Source organism: Xenopus laevis, chromosome 2S (assembly GCF_017654675.1).
Source record: "Xenopus laevis strain J_2021 chromosome 2S, Xenopus_laevis_v10.1, whole genome shotgun sequence".
Classification (NCBI taxonomy): Eukaryota; Metazoa; Chordata; class Amphibia; order Anura; family Pipidae; genus Xenopus; species Xenopus laevis.
Window position 1 is genome coordinate 22,643,514 of NC_054374.1, and position 21,179 is coordinate 22,664,692.

At 40.1% G+C, this 21,179-nt stretch overlaps 1 protein-coding gene across 2 annotated transcripts in view; it reads right to left on the minus strand.

Moving 5' to 3' along the window:
* LOC108708870 (Down syndrome cell adhesion molecule homolog) overlaps positions 1 to 21,179 on the minus strand; it is a 199,659-nt gene that overhangs the window by 108,824 nt on the left and 69,656 nt on the right. The window contains exons 3-8 of one of the 2 annotated variants that reach the window (XM_041583437.1): positions 16,001 to 16,147; positions 13,268 to 13,546; positions 11,406 to 11,681; positions 3,499 to 3,795; positions 1,244 to 1,519; positions 164 to 442 (exon numbers count right to left, since the gene is read on the minus strand). In XM_041583437.1, coding sequence (XP_041439371.1) covers positions 164 to 442; positions 1,244 to 1,519; positions 3,499 to 3,795; positions 11,406 to 11,681; positions 13,268 to 13,546; positions 16,001 to 16,147 — 1,554 coding nt within the window. Of the gene's footprint in view, positions 1 to 163; positions 443 to 1,243; positions 1,520 to 3,498; positions 3,796 to 11,405; positions 11,682 to 13,267; positions 13,547 to 16,000; positions 16,148 to 21,179 lie in introns of those variants that run through there. The other variant, XM_041583436.1, reaches the window with a different exon arrangement.

The following is a 21,179-nucleotide window of genomic DNA, read 5'->3' on the forward strand; positions in this document are numbered from 1 at the left end:
TTTCAGGAGTTAAAACTAGGAGGGTAGAGAACATGTCTGCTCCATTTTGTTCAGCCTCCGTGCAACAACCCAACCTTTTTTCCTTTTTGCTGAAAGTTGCTGAACAGTGATGAGCCATAATGCAGCATGAAAGGTTGCTTCTCCTGCATTCCAGCCTGCTTACCTCTTACTATTAACTGGCTCTGGTGCTCCACAGCTGCTGCATCGTTCCTTGCAATGCACGTATAGTTCCCATTGTGCATAAGCGAAAGATTGGAAATCCTTAAAGAACTGGTGAAATCGATGTTGTCGATGGTAACGCCAAGGCTTGCTGGAATTGGTCTGCCATCTTTCTGCCAAGTGATGGTAATCGGCAAATCCCCAGACACCACAACACAAGGTATGAACACTCGCTGCCCAATGGAGAACCTCTGGGACTCAAATGGCTGGATAAATGGCGGGACTGGGTTTAAAATGAAATAAAATATGGCATTTATATATATAATATAGAAAATTGTATACACATTTAAAGTACCAAAATATATACAGTAATTTTCCCTTAAGATTGCTGTAGAGTACACACTCCTTGTGGTCCTTTTGACTAGTTGATCAGTCATTTCTCTAGACTTCAGTCGATACACTATATTACCATATTGTTGTTGAGATATGCTTTAATTGAAGCCTGGCTTGCATCTGCCATCCAATTCATCCCAAAGGGATTCTGTTGGGCTGAGGTCAGAGCTCTTTGCAGGACAGTCAAATTCTTCCACTACCATGTTGGAAAACTAATTTTCTATGGACACTGCTTTGTGCAATGGGGCATTTTTGTGCTGAAGGAAAGAGCCCGACCCAACTGATGCCACAGAGTAGGAATCATGGAATTGTCAAGAAAGTCATTGTATGATGTAGTGTCTAAAATGTTGGCGATGATAGGTATGGCTTATATAACCAACTGCAATGATTTGAAGGGTTGTCCAAACACTTGGCCATGTAGAGTATGTCGACTAGTGGTGGGCGAATCTGACCCGCTTCGTGAAAATTCGCGAAACAGGGAAAATTTGCTAAATTGCATTGAAGTCTATGGGCGACAATTTTTTTACCCATTAAATAAAATTTTGCTCATCACTAATGTGGACATCTATATATATATCTGTATACAGTACAGTTGGATGTTTTAGGTGCACACCATGTATTTAGATGCTGCCTGATTACAAATCTGAAGCAAGAATGGAATAAAGGGAATAAGATACCCAACAGAACTCACCTTTCACAGTTACATGGATGCTCTGGCTTGTTGATAGTTGTGGCTGGACAAGGACATTGCACATGTATTCTCCTTCATCCACGTCTTTCTGTACATCTGAGAGCTTTAATGTGCCATTGTTTTCGAATGCCACTTGCCGGTGATTAAATGGGAGGAGGTTAGAGTTTTTGTACCACTTGATGGAGTAGTAGGGATATCCAATGACGCGGCAGTGGATGTATGTGTCCCGCCCAGCTATGGCCGTGATGTTTTTCATTGGACGGATACTTGCAGGACCTAAAAGAAACACAGGCAGACACTATATAAATCTAAATTAATTAATGAACCCCTCCGTCCAAAATGTGTTTTGAGAAATTGATACTGTAGTTAGTGTGCATGCATCTGCCCCCCTTGGCTTCAACAGATGGGGGCCGCTATATCTTCATTTTTCCATTTTTCATTCTATTTTAAAAAAAATTCTTATTACTGACACAGATGAAAATCCCCTTAAAGGATAATTAAACCTTTAAAATAAGTGAATGTAAAATTAATGAGGGTACTGTTCTAAACCTTTTGTCATTAACATTCATTATTTATTTATTTTTGATTCCAAGATATTAAGGGATACATGAATGGTTAATACTGTATAAATTAATTTTGTTACAACAGTGCCACCCGCTGGTCAGTTTCTGACCAGTCTGGCCACCAAGTAGTCAAGGAAATTGTCAGAAGAGAGAGAGAGTAGTGATGGGCGAATTTATTCGCCAGGCGCGAATTCGAGGCGAATTTGCGTGATTCGCCGTCAGCGAATAAATTCGCGAAACGCCAGCGAATAAATTCGCGAAACGCCAGCGAAAATTTGTGGCAAAAATTCGCCGACGTCAAAAAATGTTTTCCGAAAAAACGGGCGCCGGCGTCAAAAAAAACGGGCGCCAGCGTCAAAAATTCGCCCATCACTAAGAGAGAGGGTTTCTCTGATGTTCTTCTGTTTAGGAAAAAATTAGAAACCTCTCTCTCAAACCTTCCCTAAGCAGAAGAACATCAGAGCAGCCTCTTTCTTTCTCCTGACAACTTCTTTGACTACTTGGTGGTCAGACTGGTGGGAAACTGGACAGCAGGTGGCGCTGTTGTAACAAAATTCATTCCTATTAAAAATACATGTATCCTTTGATATTTTGGAATAAAAAATAAACAATGAATGTAAATTACAAACATGCTTAGAATAGCCCCCTCATCACTTTTACATTCACTTAGTTTAAAGGTTTACTTATCCTTGAAAATATGCAGTGATTTAGATAATTCCAATGTGTACTGGCACCTTCATTTAGCTTTGTGTGTGTGTGGAGCTGCCACATTGCTTACCTCAAAAGACATCTCTTGAATTCTCTAGATTTAAAAACAAAAGCACATGCAATGGTGGTAAAAGGACAGTGTTGCAAAACTTCCTAGCATACCTTAGCTGAGCTATGGACATTTTACATGTAAATGCAAATACACAGAAAAGGGGCTTGGCTACATACACTACAGATCCAATTGTACTATTAAAGGCTAAGTAAACCTTAAAAATAAGTCAATGTAAAATTGACGAGGGTGCTAGTCTAAGAACTTTTGTAATGGACATTCATTATGTATTTGTTTTTAATTCCAAGATATTAAAGGATACATGTACCGTTAATATGAATGCATTTTGTTACAACTGCCATTTTATAACCAGTCTGACCACCAAGTAGTCAAGGAAGTTGTCAGGAGAAAGAAAGAGGCTGATGTTCTTCTGGTTAGGAAAAAATTAAAAACCTTTTTTCCGAACCTTTCCTAAGCAGGAGAACATCAGAACAGCTTTTTCTTTCTCCTGACTACTTGGTGGTCAGACTGGTGGGAAACTGACCAGCAGGTGGTGCTGTTGAAACATAATTTATTCATATTAATCTTGAGATGAAAAAAATAAAATAATGAATGTAAATGACAAAAGTGCTTAGAATATCACCCTCATCAATTTTACATTTACTTATTTTTAAGGATTACTTATCCATCAAGACCTTCATCTGTAACTGAGCAAGTATTCAAAGGTATATGCATAATTACATTTTAAGGAAAATAGGTAACAAGAGAATATATGATTCTACACATTAAATCCATTTTTAATCATTCTAAATTAAAAGAGGCCACTGGAACACTGAAAGTGGGGATCCCTTTTACAAATGTTGGGTTCATAAACAGCATCATACATTGTGTGTGTGTATATGTGTGTGTTTTTGAGGAGCTGATTTGACAAGCACCTCTTACGTTTATTCGAGCCTGGTACAAGACGACGCCCGCAGAGTTGTTAGCCGTGCATCGGTACACCCCGCCATCTCGGACTTGAGTGTTGGTGATGTTCAGGTAACTGACAACGTTGCCCTCAGAGGTGATTAACTGACTTATTCTGTGGTGGCCGTTCTTGATAATGGGGTCGTCGTCCAGCGTCCAGGTGATCGTCGGAAGAGGCGTTCCTTTTACGTTGCACATAAGGGACACAGGTTCTCCGGGGCTCACCACTTTCTCGCTAAATGCAGAGATGATTTTGGGTGTACCATCTTTGTGGAAAAAAAAAAAACACAAACAAAAATATATATATTATTCGTTATTATAGCATCAGTAAATGTTTTAGTTAGTGTTATGCCATTTGGTACATGACTATCTAAGATCAGAATTCCAATGGAATTGCACAGTCTTAGCTGCAGATTCAATTCCCCTTTTAAATTTTAACTTTTGACTGTCCTAATGTTCCTCAAAACAAGGTTACAGATAGAGGGGAAACATTATTACAGAAGTTACACCCCAGCATAGTTTTAGGGGCCGATTCATCAAGCTCGAGTGAAGGATTCGAAGTAAAAAAAACTTCGAATTTCGAAGTGTTTTTTGGGCTACTTCGACCATCGAATGGGCTACTTCGACCTTCGACTACGACTTCGACTTCGAATCGAAGGATTCGAACTAAAAATCGTTCGACTATTCGACCAGTCGATAGTCGAAGTACTGCCTCTTTAAAAAAAACTTCGACCCCCTACTTCGGCAGCTAAAAGCTACCGAAGTCAATGTTAGCCTATGGGGAAGGTCCCCATAGGCTTGCCTAAGTTTTTTTGATCGAAGGATATTCCTTCGATCGTTGGATTAAAATCCTTTGATCGTTCGATCGAATTTTCTGCGCTAAATCCTTCGACTTCGATATTCGAAGTCGAAGGATTTTAGTTCCTAGTCGAATATCGAGGGTTAATTAACCCTCGATATTCGACCCTTGATGAATCGGCCCCTTAGAGTTGACCATTGCTTCCCAACCACACCGAGACTTGGTTTTTCGATGCCTTGAATCCTCCATGATGGATAGCAGACACTGCGGACCTCTGCCCTAATGTGACCCAAACAGGGAAAAAACATTAAGCGGATGGATCAGACTTTGTTTTGACATTACACAGATCACAGAACGCTAATCAGTTCACAGCATGAGTGATAATGGAAGAACATTGTGGCAAACTCACTGAAGGTCGAATTTTCACCAGCAAATGAGGTGCCACACTTTGCCAAACACAAATTCGCTACCACTGCGCTAATTCACTAAAATGCGAAGATGCGATTGTGTTAATTCGTCAGCGTGTGCATTTCATATAGGACTTTCGCTTAAATTTATTTCTGCCTAGGGAAACTACGTTAAGTACTCTTACGCTTAGGTCAATTTGAATAGGGCGGGTACATATAGGTCACATATATATGTCATTATCAGAGATGTTGGTGCAAATGCTTGAAGTGGCCACTTATTATTTCAAATGTCCAAGACAACAGAGATCCTCCAATGCCCTAGACAATGAGCTCACCCTAAAACAAATGTGGCATGACCTTTAATAGTTAGGACTTTTGAAGACAATCCTGCTTTTAAAAAAATTAAAAAACGCCAGCGTTTTTTAGAACTTTTATGACTTTCCGGCATACAGGAAATGATCTCACTGACATAAGATTGAGGAGGATGTGGCTTTATCTTATCAGTTCACCAGGAATAAGGTGGAGAAGGAAACTCTGGCGAAAGAGGTAACGTACTGTGGATCGAAACTGCGCTTGCAATTTTTTTTTTTCGCTAGCAAATTGTCCTGTACGCCTGTTAGTAAATTGGCGATGTCCCAACGGTTGAGATTTCTGCCGAATTTTCACTAGCGACGGCCACATGAATCTAGATCAGCGGTCCCCAACTTTCTTTGGCCCAGGGACCAGTGTAAAGGAAAACATTTTTGCAAGGACCGGGGCGGGGGTCAGAGTGGTCGGGAGGGGGTCGGCGTCAACTGTGTGTCCAATTCTGGCACGACGGCGTCCAATTCAGCTTGGCTGCATCCAATTCGGCATTAATTGCAGGCTAGTAGTGATGGGCGAATTTGTGGCGTTTCACTTCGCTGGAAAATTTGCAAAATTTGCAAAACGCAGAAAAATTTGCAAAACGGTGCCTGCGTCTCATTTTTTTGACGGAAATGCGCTGGTGTCCAAGAAAAGGACGCCGGTGTCCATGAATTTATTCACCGGTGGCAAATCACGCAAATTCGCCACTAATTCGCGCCAGGCGAAATAAATTCGCCCATCACTACAGGCTAGGCTTGGTGGCCCAGTTCAGGACTGTCCGCGGCCTGGGTTCTGGACCGCGGCCCGGGGGTTGAGGAACCCTGTAGGAATTTCCTTGTATTAAGCACAATCCGGCAGAACAAGGTCAATGTGGGTAAGGATGTATATATGGGCATTTGTGTGAGTACTTATTTAAGTGTGTGTATGTGTAAGAGTGTGACAGAGTAAAAGACAAACCCATACTGTGCTCCTGTTCATTGTAACATCTACTCGCTTCACAGGTACTTTTCGCTTACAGACGTGTGTTCCCTCTCAGATCTGACACCAGACGATACACACAACTTATATCAGCCTTCTAATATCCTATTACTTTAAATATCTTTTTGTTTGAGGGAATGAGGAATCAAAATATATTACAATGAACCTTTCAGGTAATTTACAACCTGATTTCTGCTTCCAGAATAATTCACAAATGTTCATTTTCCTTACTTCATTTCTGTTTATTTCAGCTTCAGCAGCAAGAGATTATAGCTCTAAATTTAGTATTTGTTTTCTATGTTGGCACCTAAATAACAAAATCTCTCCTCTACTTTATATTTCTCTTTGGTAGGGATGTAGCGAACTGTTCGCCCGCGAACTAGTTCGCGCGAACTTCGACCGCTCACGTCCGCCGAATGTTCGCGAACGTTTGGGAACGTTCGCATTTTGAGTTCGCGTTCGATCGTTCGACCATTCGACCATTCGAATTCCTTCGACCGCTAAAAATCGAACGATTTCCATTCGTTCGAACGATTGTAAGCATTCGATCGAATGAAAATCATTCGATCGAATGGCTTCGATCGTTCGATTCGAATGAAAATCCTTCGATCGAACGATTAAAATCCTTCGATCGTTCGAATCGAACGATTTTAGCGGGTGTTCGAAGTTCGCGAACTGTTCGCGAACGTTCACATTTTTTGCCGGTGTTCGCGAACGGCGTTCGCGAACACCAAATCGGCAGTTCGCTACATCCCTACTCTTTGTATGTGTCTAATGAATGACTGTTACTAACTCAGCTTAGAGTTGTTGATTTCAATAAGCCTTCACTGCCGTCACCGTCTCTTGCAAGAAAACTTCTTATCAACACCCAATGCCCTAATGCAGTGTAATCACTTTATATAAAGCCTGGAGAGAGCGTGGCCCCAGGTGACTCAATATCACTGGGAACATGGGACAGCTCGAAAATTGTAGTATAATTATACAAGATTATATGCAGCAAGAAAAAACTCATATGTTTTCCTATAGCCTGTAGAGAGAGAAAACAAAACTTTCCCAGCATAGGTATATCCCTGTACTAAGCACAATTCAGCAGGAACAGTCCCCTAAGTTTGCTCATAGCCTGTACAGAGAGATCCCATAAAACAATGGCAGCATAGGTATTCCCCTGTACTAAGCACAATTCAGCAGGAACAGCCCGCTAAGTTTGTTCATAGCCTGTACAGAGATATACAATAAAACTATGGCAATATAGGTATTCCCTGTACTAAGCACAATTCAGCAGGAACAGTCCCCTAAGTTTGCTCATAGCCTGTACAGAGAGATCCCATAAAACTATGGCAGCATAGGTATTCCCCTGTACTAAGCACAATTCAGCAGGAACAGCCCGCTAAGTTTGTTCATAGCCTGTACAGAGATATACAATAAAACTATGGCAATATAGGTATTCCCTGTACTAAGCACAATTCAGCAGTAACAGTCCCCTAAGTTTGCTCATAGCCTGTACAGAGAGATTCCATAAAACTATGGCAGCATAGGTATTCCCCTGTACTAAGCACAATTCAGCAGGAACAGCTCGCTAAGTTTGTTCATAGCCTGTACAGAGATATACAATAAAACTATGGCAATATAGGTATTCCCATGTACTAAGCACAATTCAGCAGGAACATCCCGCTACATTTGTTCATAGCCTGTACAGAGATATACAATAAAACTATGGCAATATAGGTATTCCCTGTACTAAGCACAATTCAGCAGGAACAGTCCCCTAAGTTTGCTCATAGCCTGTACAGAGAGATCCCATAAAACTATGGCAGCATAGGTATTCCCCTGTACTAAGCACAATTCAGCAGGAACAGCCCGCTAAGTTTGTTCATAGCCTGTACAGAGATATACAATAAAACTATGGCAATATAGGTATTCCCATGTACTAAGCACAATTCAGCAGGAACAGCCCGCTACATTTGTTCATAGCCTGTACAGAGATATACAATAAAACTATGGCAATATAGGTATTCCCATGTACTAAGCACAATTCAGCAGGAACAGCCCGCTACATTTGTTCATAGCCTGTACAGAGATATACAATAAAACTATGGCAATATAGGTATTCCCATGTACTAAGGACAATTCAGCAGGAACAGCCCGCTACATTTGTAGGAGAGAGAGAGAGCATCTGTAACTCTTGGCCACTTTTGGAACAGAGGCAATTCCACTATCATTATCACTGGATTCACTGCATTAGCAGCCAGACTATAAGGGGGTTATTTATGAAAGTCCAAATGCCAAAAATTTAGAAAATTCGAAAAATGTAAAATTCTATTTATTTTTTTTACTATAAAATCTGGTGGAAAAAAAACCTTGACTTTTTTGAGATTTATTATACCCCGAGGATGGAAAAAGTCAGAATTCGAAAATCAGGCATCTCAGACCTACCGAGGTTTTATATGTCAGTGGGAGAGGTCCCTGTGCTATTTGGAATTTTTTGTGGTCTGCACTGGAATTATCCAAAAAATCAGGCTTTTTCAGGCAAAAATCCGAAAAATTCTGGATTTTCAGGAAAAAGCCCCAAAAAAAATCTATCACTTTGGGAAAAAACATATGAAAAAATATATGATTTGGATTTTTGTTTGATTTGTGTTTGTCCCCGATCCGATTAAATCATGATTATTAATAATGAATAAGGTACAATCGAGGATTCTAGTATGGTTGGAATTTTTGGATTAAATAATCATAACAATTCAGACTTTGATAAATAAGGCCCTAATACTTCTACGTTCCCCTATGAGCCTCTTTCTCATGGAGAAACACCTTTGAGGACTCGGCTGAAGCAGAGAAGGGATGATATGAATGATGACTTTCAACTGTATTTTAAGGCAAAATGAAGCAACAATAAACAGCTACTGTAAGTCTAGATTATATTTCTCTATTTAAGTTCTGTGATTTAATGCATTTTTTAAAAAAACAATCATAAGGGATATCTCCTGAACTGAAACTGATTTGTAGTCCCCTAGGAAAAGCTACATTTGCTATAGGTTCTAGGGCAGATATATAATTATTCAGGAGAAAAACAACATCAGCTGGTTTGGGGTCAGCTGGCCCTGTTAGCTGTAATTGATGTGTGGTGCTCAGCATTAGGGAATCGCATAAGGAAAGAGCTCACCTTCCATCAGACACTGCAGGGCTCAGGGTAAATAGCTCCGGGGGCCCTTGCACTGAACACGTGCAGATACTCAAATGCAACGCATAGGACAGTACAGTAAAGATATATAAAAGGTATAACATATAATAAAGGGAAGCTTTAGTACCCCTAAAACTCCCTCTCTCTGCAAAGAAAATAGTCTTCTTGAAATGGCACAATTTTCCTTTTTAGGGAGGAACTTACTCCACGATGCGTTTGGTGCGACGAAACGCATGCGACATGTCGGATGTTGTGAAGGAGAATCGCAACTACATTTATCCGCAGCTGCGTTTTCATCCGACAGTCGGATAAATGTAGTTCTTAAATGCAATTCTCCTTCACAACATCCGACACGTCGCATGCGTTTCGTCGCATGGCTACGTGGCGGCACCAAACGCTTTGGGGAGTTCCTCCCTTAAACACACAGAAAATCTATACCCCAAGTATAGACATTGTTGCATAGGATTATACCACAGGGACACTGATATTATAAAAGTCGCAAGCGTTGGATCATGTCTATTGACCAATAGCATTCAAACAGCGGGTATTATTTAAAATCTGATTGGTTGCTATAGGGTACTAGACCGGGTGAAAACTTTTCAACACTTAGGGGCAGATTTATCAAAGGTCGAAAGGGAAAATTCGAATTTAAAAAATTGGAATTTCGAGCGAATTTTTGTGTACTTCGACTAGGGTATAGTCCAAATTTGATAAGAAATTGAAAAAAATTTAAAAAACAAATTTCAAAATTCCTCTAAAACCTGTCGAATTGCTATTTTAGCTTATGGGGGACCTCCTAGAACCTATCTGGAGTCAATTGGTGGACTTTGAAAAATCGAAGGTTTTTTTGGAAACACTTCGAATCAAATTCGATCGAATGCACTATTACTTTGAAAATTGACCTATTCGATCAAAAACGGACCTATTTGGCCAAAAAAAACTTCAATTTAATTTCGGTTGTTTTTTTTAATACGAATTTCGAAGTTTTTCAAATTTGAAATTCGACCCTTGGTAAATCTGCCCCTTAAAGAGGTTGTTCACCTTCAAACACTTTTTTCAGTTCAGTTGGTTTCAGATTGTTCACCAGTAATAAATACTTTTTCCAATTACTTTCTATTTTCTATTTCTGTCCGTTTTTCGAATATCGAAGTATAAAACTTTCATTTTTCACCTAAAGCAGCGAGGTGGGGTCCCTGACTTTTTAACGAACTGTTCTAAATTTATACATTTAGTTTAGTTGATAAATTTGTTATATTTGTTCCTGCTGAGCAGAATTCCTGAGTTGTATTAAAGGATAAGTAAACTTTAAAATAAGTGAATGTATAATTGATGGGGGTGATATTCTAAGCACTTTTGCATTGTACATTCATTATTTATTTTTAATTCCAAGATATTAAAGGAAACATGTACTGTTAATATGAATGAATTTTGTTACAACAGCGTCACCTGCTGGTCAGTTTCCCACCAGTCTGACCACCAAGTAGTCAAGGTAGTTGTCAGGAGAAAGAAAGAAGCTGCTCTGATGTTCTTCTGCTTAGGAAAAAAAATCAAAAACCTTTCTCAAACCTTTCCTAAGTAGAAGAACATCAGAGCAGCCTCTTTCTTTCTCCTGACAACTTCCTTGACTACTTGGTGGTCAGACTGGTGGGACAATGACCAGCAGGTGGTGCTGCTGTAACAAAATTCATTCATATTAACAGTACATGTACCCCTTAATATATTGGAATTAAAAATAAATAAATAATGAATGTACATGGCAAAAGTGCTTAGAATAGCACCCCCATCAATATTACATTCACTTATTTTAAAGGTTTACTTAACCTTTAAATGCAGCTGTTAGAATTGATACCATAGTTGCTAATATTCCACAGATGCTGCTGAGAAATGTTTCAACTAAATGTAGCAAATTGTATGAGTTTAGAATCTGCTCCTGGATCACTGAGCTGCCAGACAGAAACCCCAGAGACACGAACATTAAACTTAAATTTTGGGAGAACGGTAAAAAATAAAAGATGGAAAGCAATCGAAAAAAGACTTTGTTTATGGCGAACAATCTGAAAATAACTGAATTGAGAAAGGTGTTTGGAAGGTGCACAACCCCTTTAATACGTAACAAAATACATTCCAGCTCCTGAAACTATAATTTTGTATCACATGATAAATACTGACCTTCAAGGACCACCTGAACATAATCCTGGGCAGACATCTTTTCCCTGCGCGCAAAGCACTGGTAAGCGCCACTATCACTTTTTGCCATTCCGTCCATGATAAGTGTTTCGCGGTTAACTCCGGTGATCCTCACATTATTTCCAGCATTAATTATCTCCCCATTTCTGTACCAGGACAGGTCGGGGTCATCTGTTCCGGTTACACTGCAAGACAACGAGATTTGGCTTCCAACGCTGCTCTTGACTTTCCTTGGGCTGATGTTGACCTTCAGCGGTTCTGTGGTTTTGAAGAGGGAAAAAGGTTTATGAGAACTGGAATGATAAAGCAAAAGCAACAATAAAACGCATTGATTAGATGGGTTTTCAGAAATGAACAGACTTATGAGGCCCTATTCAATTTTGAATGCAATTACCCTAAATAAAAATATTGCCTTTTTGAGTCATTTCCCCCCATTTTATATGTTAAAGGGGGAGTGTAATAAAAACAATTCCAGAAAACTGTGGTCGATGCTGAATAAAAAGTGCATTGCATTTATTTCCTTGTAACTTCTGTGAACCAAGTCAGCATAAAAAATGTTTTCTCTGCTGCAAATAACTAACTTGGAATATGTAAATAACTTGTTTGTGGTTTGGCTCTCAGACTGACAGCAAGAACAATTAAAGTTATCATGACTGCCGCAGCTTGGGTAGCATATTTTAGCTAGGACAGGTCCCATGTAAAGGTGGCCATACACGGGCAGAATACATCAGTCCTTTCTACTAGATTCGGCAGCTTCTCTGCTCATGTGTGGGGGCTTCCGACAGGTCCCCTCAATTGATAGCAGGCCAAAAATTGCCAAATATCGATCGGGCATGTTTAATTTTTCCTTCTATCAAGGACCACATTGGCTTGTTGATGTGGTCCTATGACCCGTTGGTGCCCATTCACTGACCCCTAGGGCCCAATGTTCGGATAGACTTGATGTCGTCCTGCAATATTGGGCAATTCGGGTTAAGATCCGCTTGTTTGGCGACCTCATCAAACGAGCGGATCTACAGTAATAGTGCATGGCCACCTTTAGGTATATACAGTAGAACCCCCATTTTTTCAGGGGACCAGGAAAAAATGAAAGCAGGGAAATGTGTTAGGGGCGGATTCACTAAATTCGAGTGAAGGATTCGAAGTAAAAAAACTTCGAATTTCGAAGGTTTTTTTGGGCTACTTCGACCATCAAATGGGCTACTTCGACCTTCGACTATGACTATCGAAGGATTCCCCATAGGCTAACATTGACTTTGGTAGCTTTTATCTGCCGAACTAGGGGGTCGAAGTTTTTTTTAAAGAGACAGTACTTCGACTATCGAATGGTCGAATAGTCAAACGATTTTTACTTCGAATCATTCGATAGCAGAATTTTCTGCGCTAAATCCTTCGACTTCGATATTCGAAGTCGAAGGATTTCAATTCCTAGTCGAATATCGAGGGTTAATTAACCCTCGATATTCGACCCTTATGAATCAGCCCCTTAAAGTCACTTTTTCTTCAAGTACCGAAAGGATATAAGCAAAGGAGCCAGTTTTACTTTAAGATACATAGAGGAAAAAAAGCTGTTTTTGGGAACATTAGGACAACATTTTGATGTAAAATCTGGGAAAACATTACTTAACATCAGGGAAATTCACCCATTGAAATGCATTATAAATTGTTGGTATCACAAATAAAAAAAATGTAAACATGGCAAACTTAAAATCAGGGTACTTAAAATTGAGGCTTCGCTGTATGTCAAGCATTTTAGGGTAACAATGTTCCCCTTTGAGAAGTGAGGGGATCAAGCGTATTATATTTTATTGGGCTTGGGTCTTACAAACCAGCCATGAACTTACGTTTCACATATAAGGATCCTATCACCTCGGCGTTACCATAATTGTTCCACACCTCACAAACGTAGCTGCCAGAATCAGACGGCCTTGTGTTTTCTATTAGTAAACCGACAATAGTGTGTTGAAATCTGCTGTCCAGCTCCAGGAGGACATTATTCTTTAGCCAGCGGTACTTTGGTATTGGGTGCCCAGATGCTTTGCATGGAAGCTCCACTCTTTCTCCTGCCATGGCTTTATGATGCTCAAATCCGTCAATAATGGATGGGGCGGAATTAGCTGGATCTATCATTAAAAGACAGAATGCAGTTAAATAATGTCAAACTTAGGCTTCTAGTGCTCACAAGAGAACCGTTCATTCAGTGTCAAATGTTATAAGTAAAACATAGGCCTATGGTGCTCTTCCCTATTTATGGAAAGGCCCACGAAATAAAACCTGTAACCTAAGCAAATCTTTGAAGTACAAAGCATAACATTTGATTCAAAAAATATTTAACGTATAATTAAAGTAGCTCTGTATACATTAAAATATACAGGACCTGAGGCTTTCCGCATAATGGATCTTTCCATAATATCATTAACATTAAGGGACAGATTTATCAAGGGTTAAATTGAAAATTCGAATTCAAAATTCAATTTTTTTTTATGGTCAAATTCGAATTTGAGTTGATATATTTTTCCCCTCCCCATTATGCTGGTGACATGTGCAGGGGCTGATTCACTAAATTCGAGTGAAGGATTCGAAGTAAAAAAACTTCGAATTTCGAAGGTTTTTTTGGGCTACTTCGACCATCGAATGGGCTACTTCGACCTTCGACTACGACTTCGAATCGAAGGATTCGAAGTAAAAATCGTTCGACTATTCGACCATTCGATAGTCGATGTACTGTCTCTTTAAAAAAAACTTCGACCCCCTAGTTCGGCAGATAAAAGCTACCGAAGTCAATGTTAGCCTATGGGGAAGGTTCCCATAGGCTTGCCCAAGTTTTTTTGATCGAAGGATATTTCTTCGATCGTTGGATTAAAATCCTTCGATCGTTCGATCGAATTTTCTGCGCTAAATCCTTCGACTTCGATATTCGAAGTCGAAGGATTTAAATTCCTAGTCGAATATCGAGGGTCAGGTCTATGGGGTATATTTATCAAAGAGTGAAGTTAATAGTGAAGTTCCGCCACTAGAGTGAAATTCCGCCACTCTCCATTCATTTCTATGGGATTTTTATAGGCGTATTTATCAAAGGGTGAGGTTTCACTTTCACCCATTGATAAATACGCCTTTCAAAATCCCATAGAAATGAATGGAGAGTGGCGGAATTTCACTCTAGTGGCTGAACTTCACTCTTTGATAAATTTACCCCTATGTGTGCAATTAACGATGTGAATGAATGTGGGACCAGATCATTGATGAGAGTTAAGCTCCAAATAGACGCGATGATTCTTTTTGCCGAACACCGATTTTAGGGAAGTCCGACCAATCCTTCGAAATTATCGTGCGGTTAGTGGGATTCGAACGATCGTACATCTTACGATTTTTCGGCCGACATCTGTCAGGAAATTGATCGGCCAAGTTAAAAAATCTTTGTCGGTCCCAGTGCAATCTATCTATGTTTGCAGGGCCAAGCAGGCAGCTCCCCTTTGTTTTCCTGGCAAATTGGTCTTTTTAGTTGATGGTAAATTCGTACGATCGTTCCGAGAAAATCGTGGTCGCACGATGAGGATCTGATCTTTTAAAAATCTCAACATCTATGGCCAGCTTTAGACATTACCAGGAGGTGTATGAAGAATATGAAGGCAAACTCAATCAATTACATTTTCTATTATGATTACCCAATGGCACATACTACTAAAAAAGTATATTATTATTTGCATGAAGCCGGGTTTTACATTTGAGCTGTTTTATGCAATATATTTTTCTAGAGACCTACATTGTTTGGGGGGTAAAGTTTTCATTTAAATTGCTTAAAATTAGGGATGCACCGAATCCAGGATTCGGTTCGGGATTCGGCCACGATTCGGCCTTTTTCAGCAGGATTCGGCTGAATCCTTCTGCCCGGCCGAACCGAATCCGAATCCTAATTTGCATATGCAAATTAGGGGCGGGAGGGAAATTGCTTGACTTTTTGTCAAAAAGCAAGGAAGTAAAAATAGTTTTCCCCTTCCCACACCTAATGTGCATATGCAAATTAGGGGTGGGATTTAGGGGTAATTTGCATATGCAAAATAGGGTTCGGATTTGGTTCGGTATTCGCCCAAATCTTTCACGAAGGATTCGGTGGTTCGGCCGAATCCAAACAAGTGGATTCGGTGCATCCCTACTTAAAATGATTGCATCGCCTGGAGACCTACATATGCGTATGTTCCTTTGCATAAAGACTTCCTAATGTTCTATCCTTTACCTATCAATTCCCCTGTGCTCCTGCTCCATCACTTATAGATCTGGCTGGCGCAGATACATTGTGTATGTTCATAATCAGGATTATGACTCAGAAATGGCTCAGACTTTAATAATATTGACGGGTAGGGCCGATTACAAATAGTGATGAGCAAAAATTTTTCGCCAGGTTTCACCACGAAATAGACGCCCATAGACTCTAATAGGTGAAAAAAAAGTGTGGCCATCACTATTTACAAACAAGATATACACCATTGCTAAAATAACATCGTGAGGAGTTTGAAATTATAATCAAGCGCCAACATAATAAAATAGAGAGATAAGGAAATATAATAAACGTGTGGTACCTGAGACCGTTAGTCTGGCGCTGTTACTCTGACGCGATTCTGCAGTGTATTTGTGCCGAGTTGTGCATCGATAATTATTTAACCCATCTTCATTCTGTACATCTGCAATATACAAGGCTCCCGTGGATGTAATGAGAAATCTAGATCCTGCAGAGAGAGAATAAAAAGCAAAAAAGAAAAAGGCATTATTGACAGTCTTCTCCTCTATAGGGGGAAATTTCGGTGGTAAGAAACAGCTACAAACAGATACCAATATACGCAGGGTTGGCCTGGTCTGCCTGAATAACAGAGGGTCACCCAGTGGGCCCCAGTCAAAAAGACAATTTTATCAGCCCTTTTCCATTTTACCAATGGTATATACCTGTAGCTACATAGTTAAATTGGGTTGAAAAAAAAAAAATTCCATCAAGTTCAACCCCTCCAAATGAAAATCCAGCATCCATATACATACACACACTGACCACTCCATACACTCTAACAAACTATATATACTCATACACTAACTATAGAGTTTAGTATCACAATAGCCTTTGATATTCAGCTTGTCCAAGAAATCACCCAAGCCATTCTTATAGTCATTAACTGAATCAGCATCACAACATCACCCGGCAGTGCATTCCACAACCTCACTGTCCTCACTGTGAAGAACCCCCTACGTTGCTTCAAATGAAAGTTCTTTTCTTCTAGTCTAAAGGGGAGGCCTCTGGTACGGTGATCTTCTTTATGGGGAAAAACGTCCCCTGCCATTTGTCTATAATGTCCTCTAATGTACACATATAGGGGCACATTTACTATTGGTCAAATATCGAGGGTTAATTAACCTTAATTAATATGTTTCAATTGTAAATGAAACATATGCCACGGCTTTAGGGGAGCTTTAATACTAGTGATGGGCGAATTTGGGCCGTTTCGCTTCGCCGTAAAATTCGTGAATTTCGCGCGAAATTCGCAAAACGGTGAAAAATTTGCGGAAAGGCGGGTTTTTGACGCCGGCGCCCGTTTTTGACGCCGGCGCCCGTTTTTGACGCCGGCACCCGTTTTTGGCCACGAATTTTCACGGGCGTTTCGCGAATTTATTCGCTGGCGGCGAAACATGCAAATTCGCCGCGAATTCACCCATCACTATTTAATACATTGCTGTCCAGTTAAACAGCCAGTAATGCATGAATCCACTGCTTATTAAGTGTTTCAGAACAGAGTTTGAATTCTAATATCAATCCTGTAGCATCAGCTTCTATGACAGCAGAATGTGATCCTAATGATTTTCTATGACCCTTACACTTAGCTTCCTAATAGCAGATCAGAGCACACAGAGCATGTGCAGTGCCACTGACACACAAAAGATGGCCTAAGAAGATCCAAGATGGGGACAAGTCTCTAGGCCTGGATCATTACTGTTATAGGGTTGCTGAACCTCTGGGTTGGTACAGTAAGCTAAGTATATAATATACATTATCTCCAGCCATATTCCTTTTTTAGTTATCCTTTAAAGGAGAAGTAAAGCTTAACTAAAGAAGTAGCTAGAAATATTGTACATTATGTTTTTTGCTTCTGTACCAGCCCAGTGTCTCCAAAGATGCCCCAGTAGCTCCCCATCTTCTTTTCTGCTGATTCACTGCACATGCTCTGTGCTGCTGTCACTTACTGAGCTTAGGGACCCACTCACAATATACAGTACACATAGAATAGAAATGTCACAATATAAGGCTGATTAGTAATTAATACAGATAATTACTACATGGCAGCACAGAAACCAGTGCAATTAGCATCAGAATTTAATAATCAGCCCTGTAGCATCAGCTTATGTTACAGACCAACCTCATTTTCTGCTTAATAATTTGCAACAACCCCTAAGCTTAGCTTCTCAACAGCTGCTCAGAGCCCACTGAGCATGTGAGTGTCACAGACACTTTCCAAGATGGTGACCCCCTGTGACAAGTTTGAAGTCCTGGATCATTGCTGCTATTGACAAGCTGAAAATTTAGACTGGCGCAATAAGTTCAGTGTTTAAAATATGGCATTTTTAGCCACATTCATTTTTAGGGTTTAGTTCTCCTTTAATAATAACAAGGCTTGCGGTGCAGAACAATAAGTAAATAAAGTAAAATTTCAAATTCCCAATAATAAATCGGATTTGTTTTCCATATAAAAGAGACTCATTTAATATTTAATCCGTCTGGGTGTGAAAGAGCTCTGGAACTTTTAGTTCTAAACTCCCTGCCTATGAAGAATAAAAAACCTGGAATTCATAGCCTCCTATTGTTTGTTTGCCAAATATAATATAATACAAAATAATAAATTCAAGCTTCTCCACTTGTCTCCCCCATGCGTGATATGCTTTATGAACCCCATCTAATGATTTAATCATCAGCTCTTTGAGCCAATAAAGATTTTGCATATGTTTCCAGAAGACACCACTTATAAATGAAAGCGGATGCATTAACAGTGACAGGCTGCAGCGAGGCTTTGACGGGGGGTTTCCCTGTGTACTTCAAAAGTGCGTTTTAGGAATGCGCCGGCATGGGGAACGACGTGCGGTTATTGCCTTGTCGATCTCATCCAGAGCTCTATTCTCTCAGCACATTGAACAGAATCGTTCTTGCTTTGCAGCCGTACATATTAATTGTTTTGACTCGTCTGCTTAACATGCTAAGTAAAGACTTGCAAGCGCTTACACGTGGCTTAAACAGACAATCATTAGGGACCATGCGGGGGAGGGGGGCATGTGCAAGGGTGGAGCGTCTAGCCACTGTCGGCATTGTCTTAGATCATGGGCGTAACTACAGAGGAAGCAGACCCTGTGGCTGCAGGGGGGCTAAGGATATAAAGAGGCCCTTATTCATATACAATTTCAATAAATATTGGTAAAACAGGTCAACCTCCAGACATTTTGGGGGCCTGAAAATGAATTATGCTGTGGGGCCCAGTAATATCTAGGTTAGCCACTGCCTCAGATGCTGGCTCATTAATAGCATGCATATGCAATGTACATAGAACACCACAGAATATTCAATTCAATGGTGAGACTGGTAGGGTAGAAGACCACAAACCCTCTGATCCCAATGTCAACATAAGGTTGTCTTCATCTATAATGCTCAACGTTCAGATTTAAAAAGTTCCCAAATCACTCTAGCCTATAGTTTCCCCATGTTACTGAAACAATCTCAATAATTAGCTTAGGCCACCCACTCTCAATTGTCTCTACGTACCCAACTTCAATCACCCATGTATTTTACTACAGCTCAACCATTAAATTGTCTTTATATTTCTCCAACCATATTTTGCCTCTACTCCCCCCACCTTAAAGTCTCCACAGCTTTATCTTGTATACTTTACCTATCCAATTGTCCCTCTTTGTCCCTGCAATTCCTTCATTTTCTTTTAGTGTACATTCCATGCTGCTCATAACCTTGTCTTCTCCACCCACACAACGTCGACCCTATTTAAGCCAACCGCCCATCAATCATTTTACCTCTCTTTTTACTTTTCCCATTTCAAATAAAGTCTATGGAACTGTCTTCTGAAGCATCCAAGGACTGCTCCCTACATTATTCCATACAGGGCTCTATGGGGCAGATTTACTAAAGATCAAAGTGGCTAACGCTAGTGACTTTTTGCCAGCGTTGCCACCCACAGGGATATCGCCAATTTACTAACAGGCGCAGGCGCCAATTTGCTAGCAAAACAGACCGTCACTGGCGGTGATTTGCACTCTATTGTTAGGCGACTTTTTGCTCTGGCGAACTGATGTTACTCAGCAAATTCAGTAAAATGCGGATTTTACTGAACGTTACCTCTTTCGCCAGACTTGCCTTTGCCACCTCAGACCAGGCGAAGTGCTATAAAGCAGCTAGATCTTCCTCAATCTTCTGTCACTTACATCATATCCTATGAGCCAAAAATGCATCATAGTTCAAAAAACATTGGCGACTTTTCCCTTTTTTCAGCGTGATTGCCTGCAAAAGTCCTAACAATCTTTTTTTGGGGAACTGTTTTTTTTTCTATACATTTCCTAACATATGGAACATTCATTTTACAGTAGGCTCATGTGTAGGGAATTATATGAACTCTCTTGTCTTTATTAAGGTTCCCTGGACATGTGTAATATAAACCTGGTAACTTTAACCATTTGCAGCAACATTTATAATAAAAACATCCATACAACTTTAAATTTCCCACCTATGCAAATCGCCACATACAGTACAATATCCTACGTATATAACGCTAATAATTACAATCGTTAGACACACACACACACTTTGTAGAACAAGGGGAAAAAATATGTTTCAAGTACAGTTTGGAAAATCTGGCAACCAGGTCCTATGGCAGCTTTGTTATATTTTATTTTCTTTAGCGACAAGCCGTTGGAAAGAAAGTGTTGTTGTTAACTAACAGATGTAGGGCCACAGGGTTGGACCAGTCTACTGTAAAATATCTTACAGGCCACCTGTTATAGCTGAAGGGACTGACAGATGTTACTGTTACTTGTTAAGGAGATGGAATCACCTCAACTATCTTGTCTTCCATCATCTTATTCTGATGGAAAATGCTTTATTCTGATGGGTTTTCCTGGACAGCAGCCATTCTGTAGACAAAGCAGATCAGCCTCACACAGCTACATACTGTACCCCTGCCATGGACCCCTTCAGGTTTATTATAAAGTCAGATTATGGCCAATCTATAGGGAAAATACTGAGAGGAATGGCTTCAGTGATATCATGAATCCTGTCAGCAATGCCAGTCTCTAAGGGTACTACCACTTTTTGTAGGTACAGGTATTGAACCTGTTATCCAGAATAGTGATCTACGAATTTGTCCCGTTTCGCTTCGCCAAGAATTTCCTGCGAAGTTCGCAAAACTGGCAAAAAATTTGCGAAACAGCAATTTTGACGTCAAAGACAATTCGCCGGCGTCAAAATGGGGGAGGAATTTTCTACAGCGAATTTTCACTACAAATCCACACATGTATTTGGCGGTCGAAATGCGCAAATTCATTGTGTATTCGCGCCTGGTGAATAAATTCGCTGATTACTAATCCAGAATCCTCGGGACCTGGGGTTTTCCATAATTTGGATCTCCATACCTACTAAAAAATCATTTAAACATTAAACAACCGCAGTAGGATTGTTGTGACTTCAATAAGGATTAATTATATCTTAGTTTGGATCAAGTACAAGCT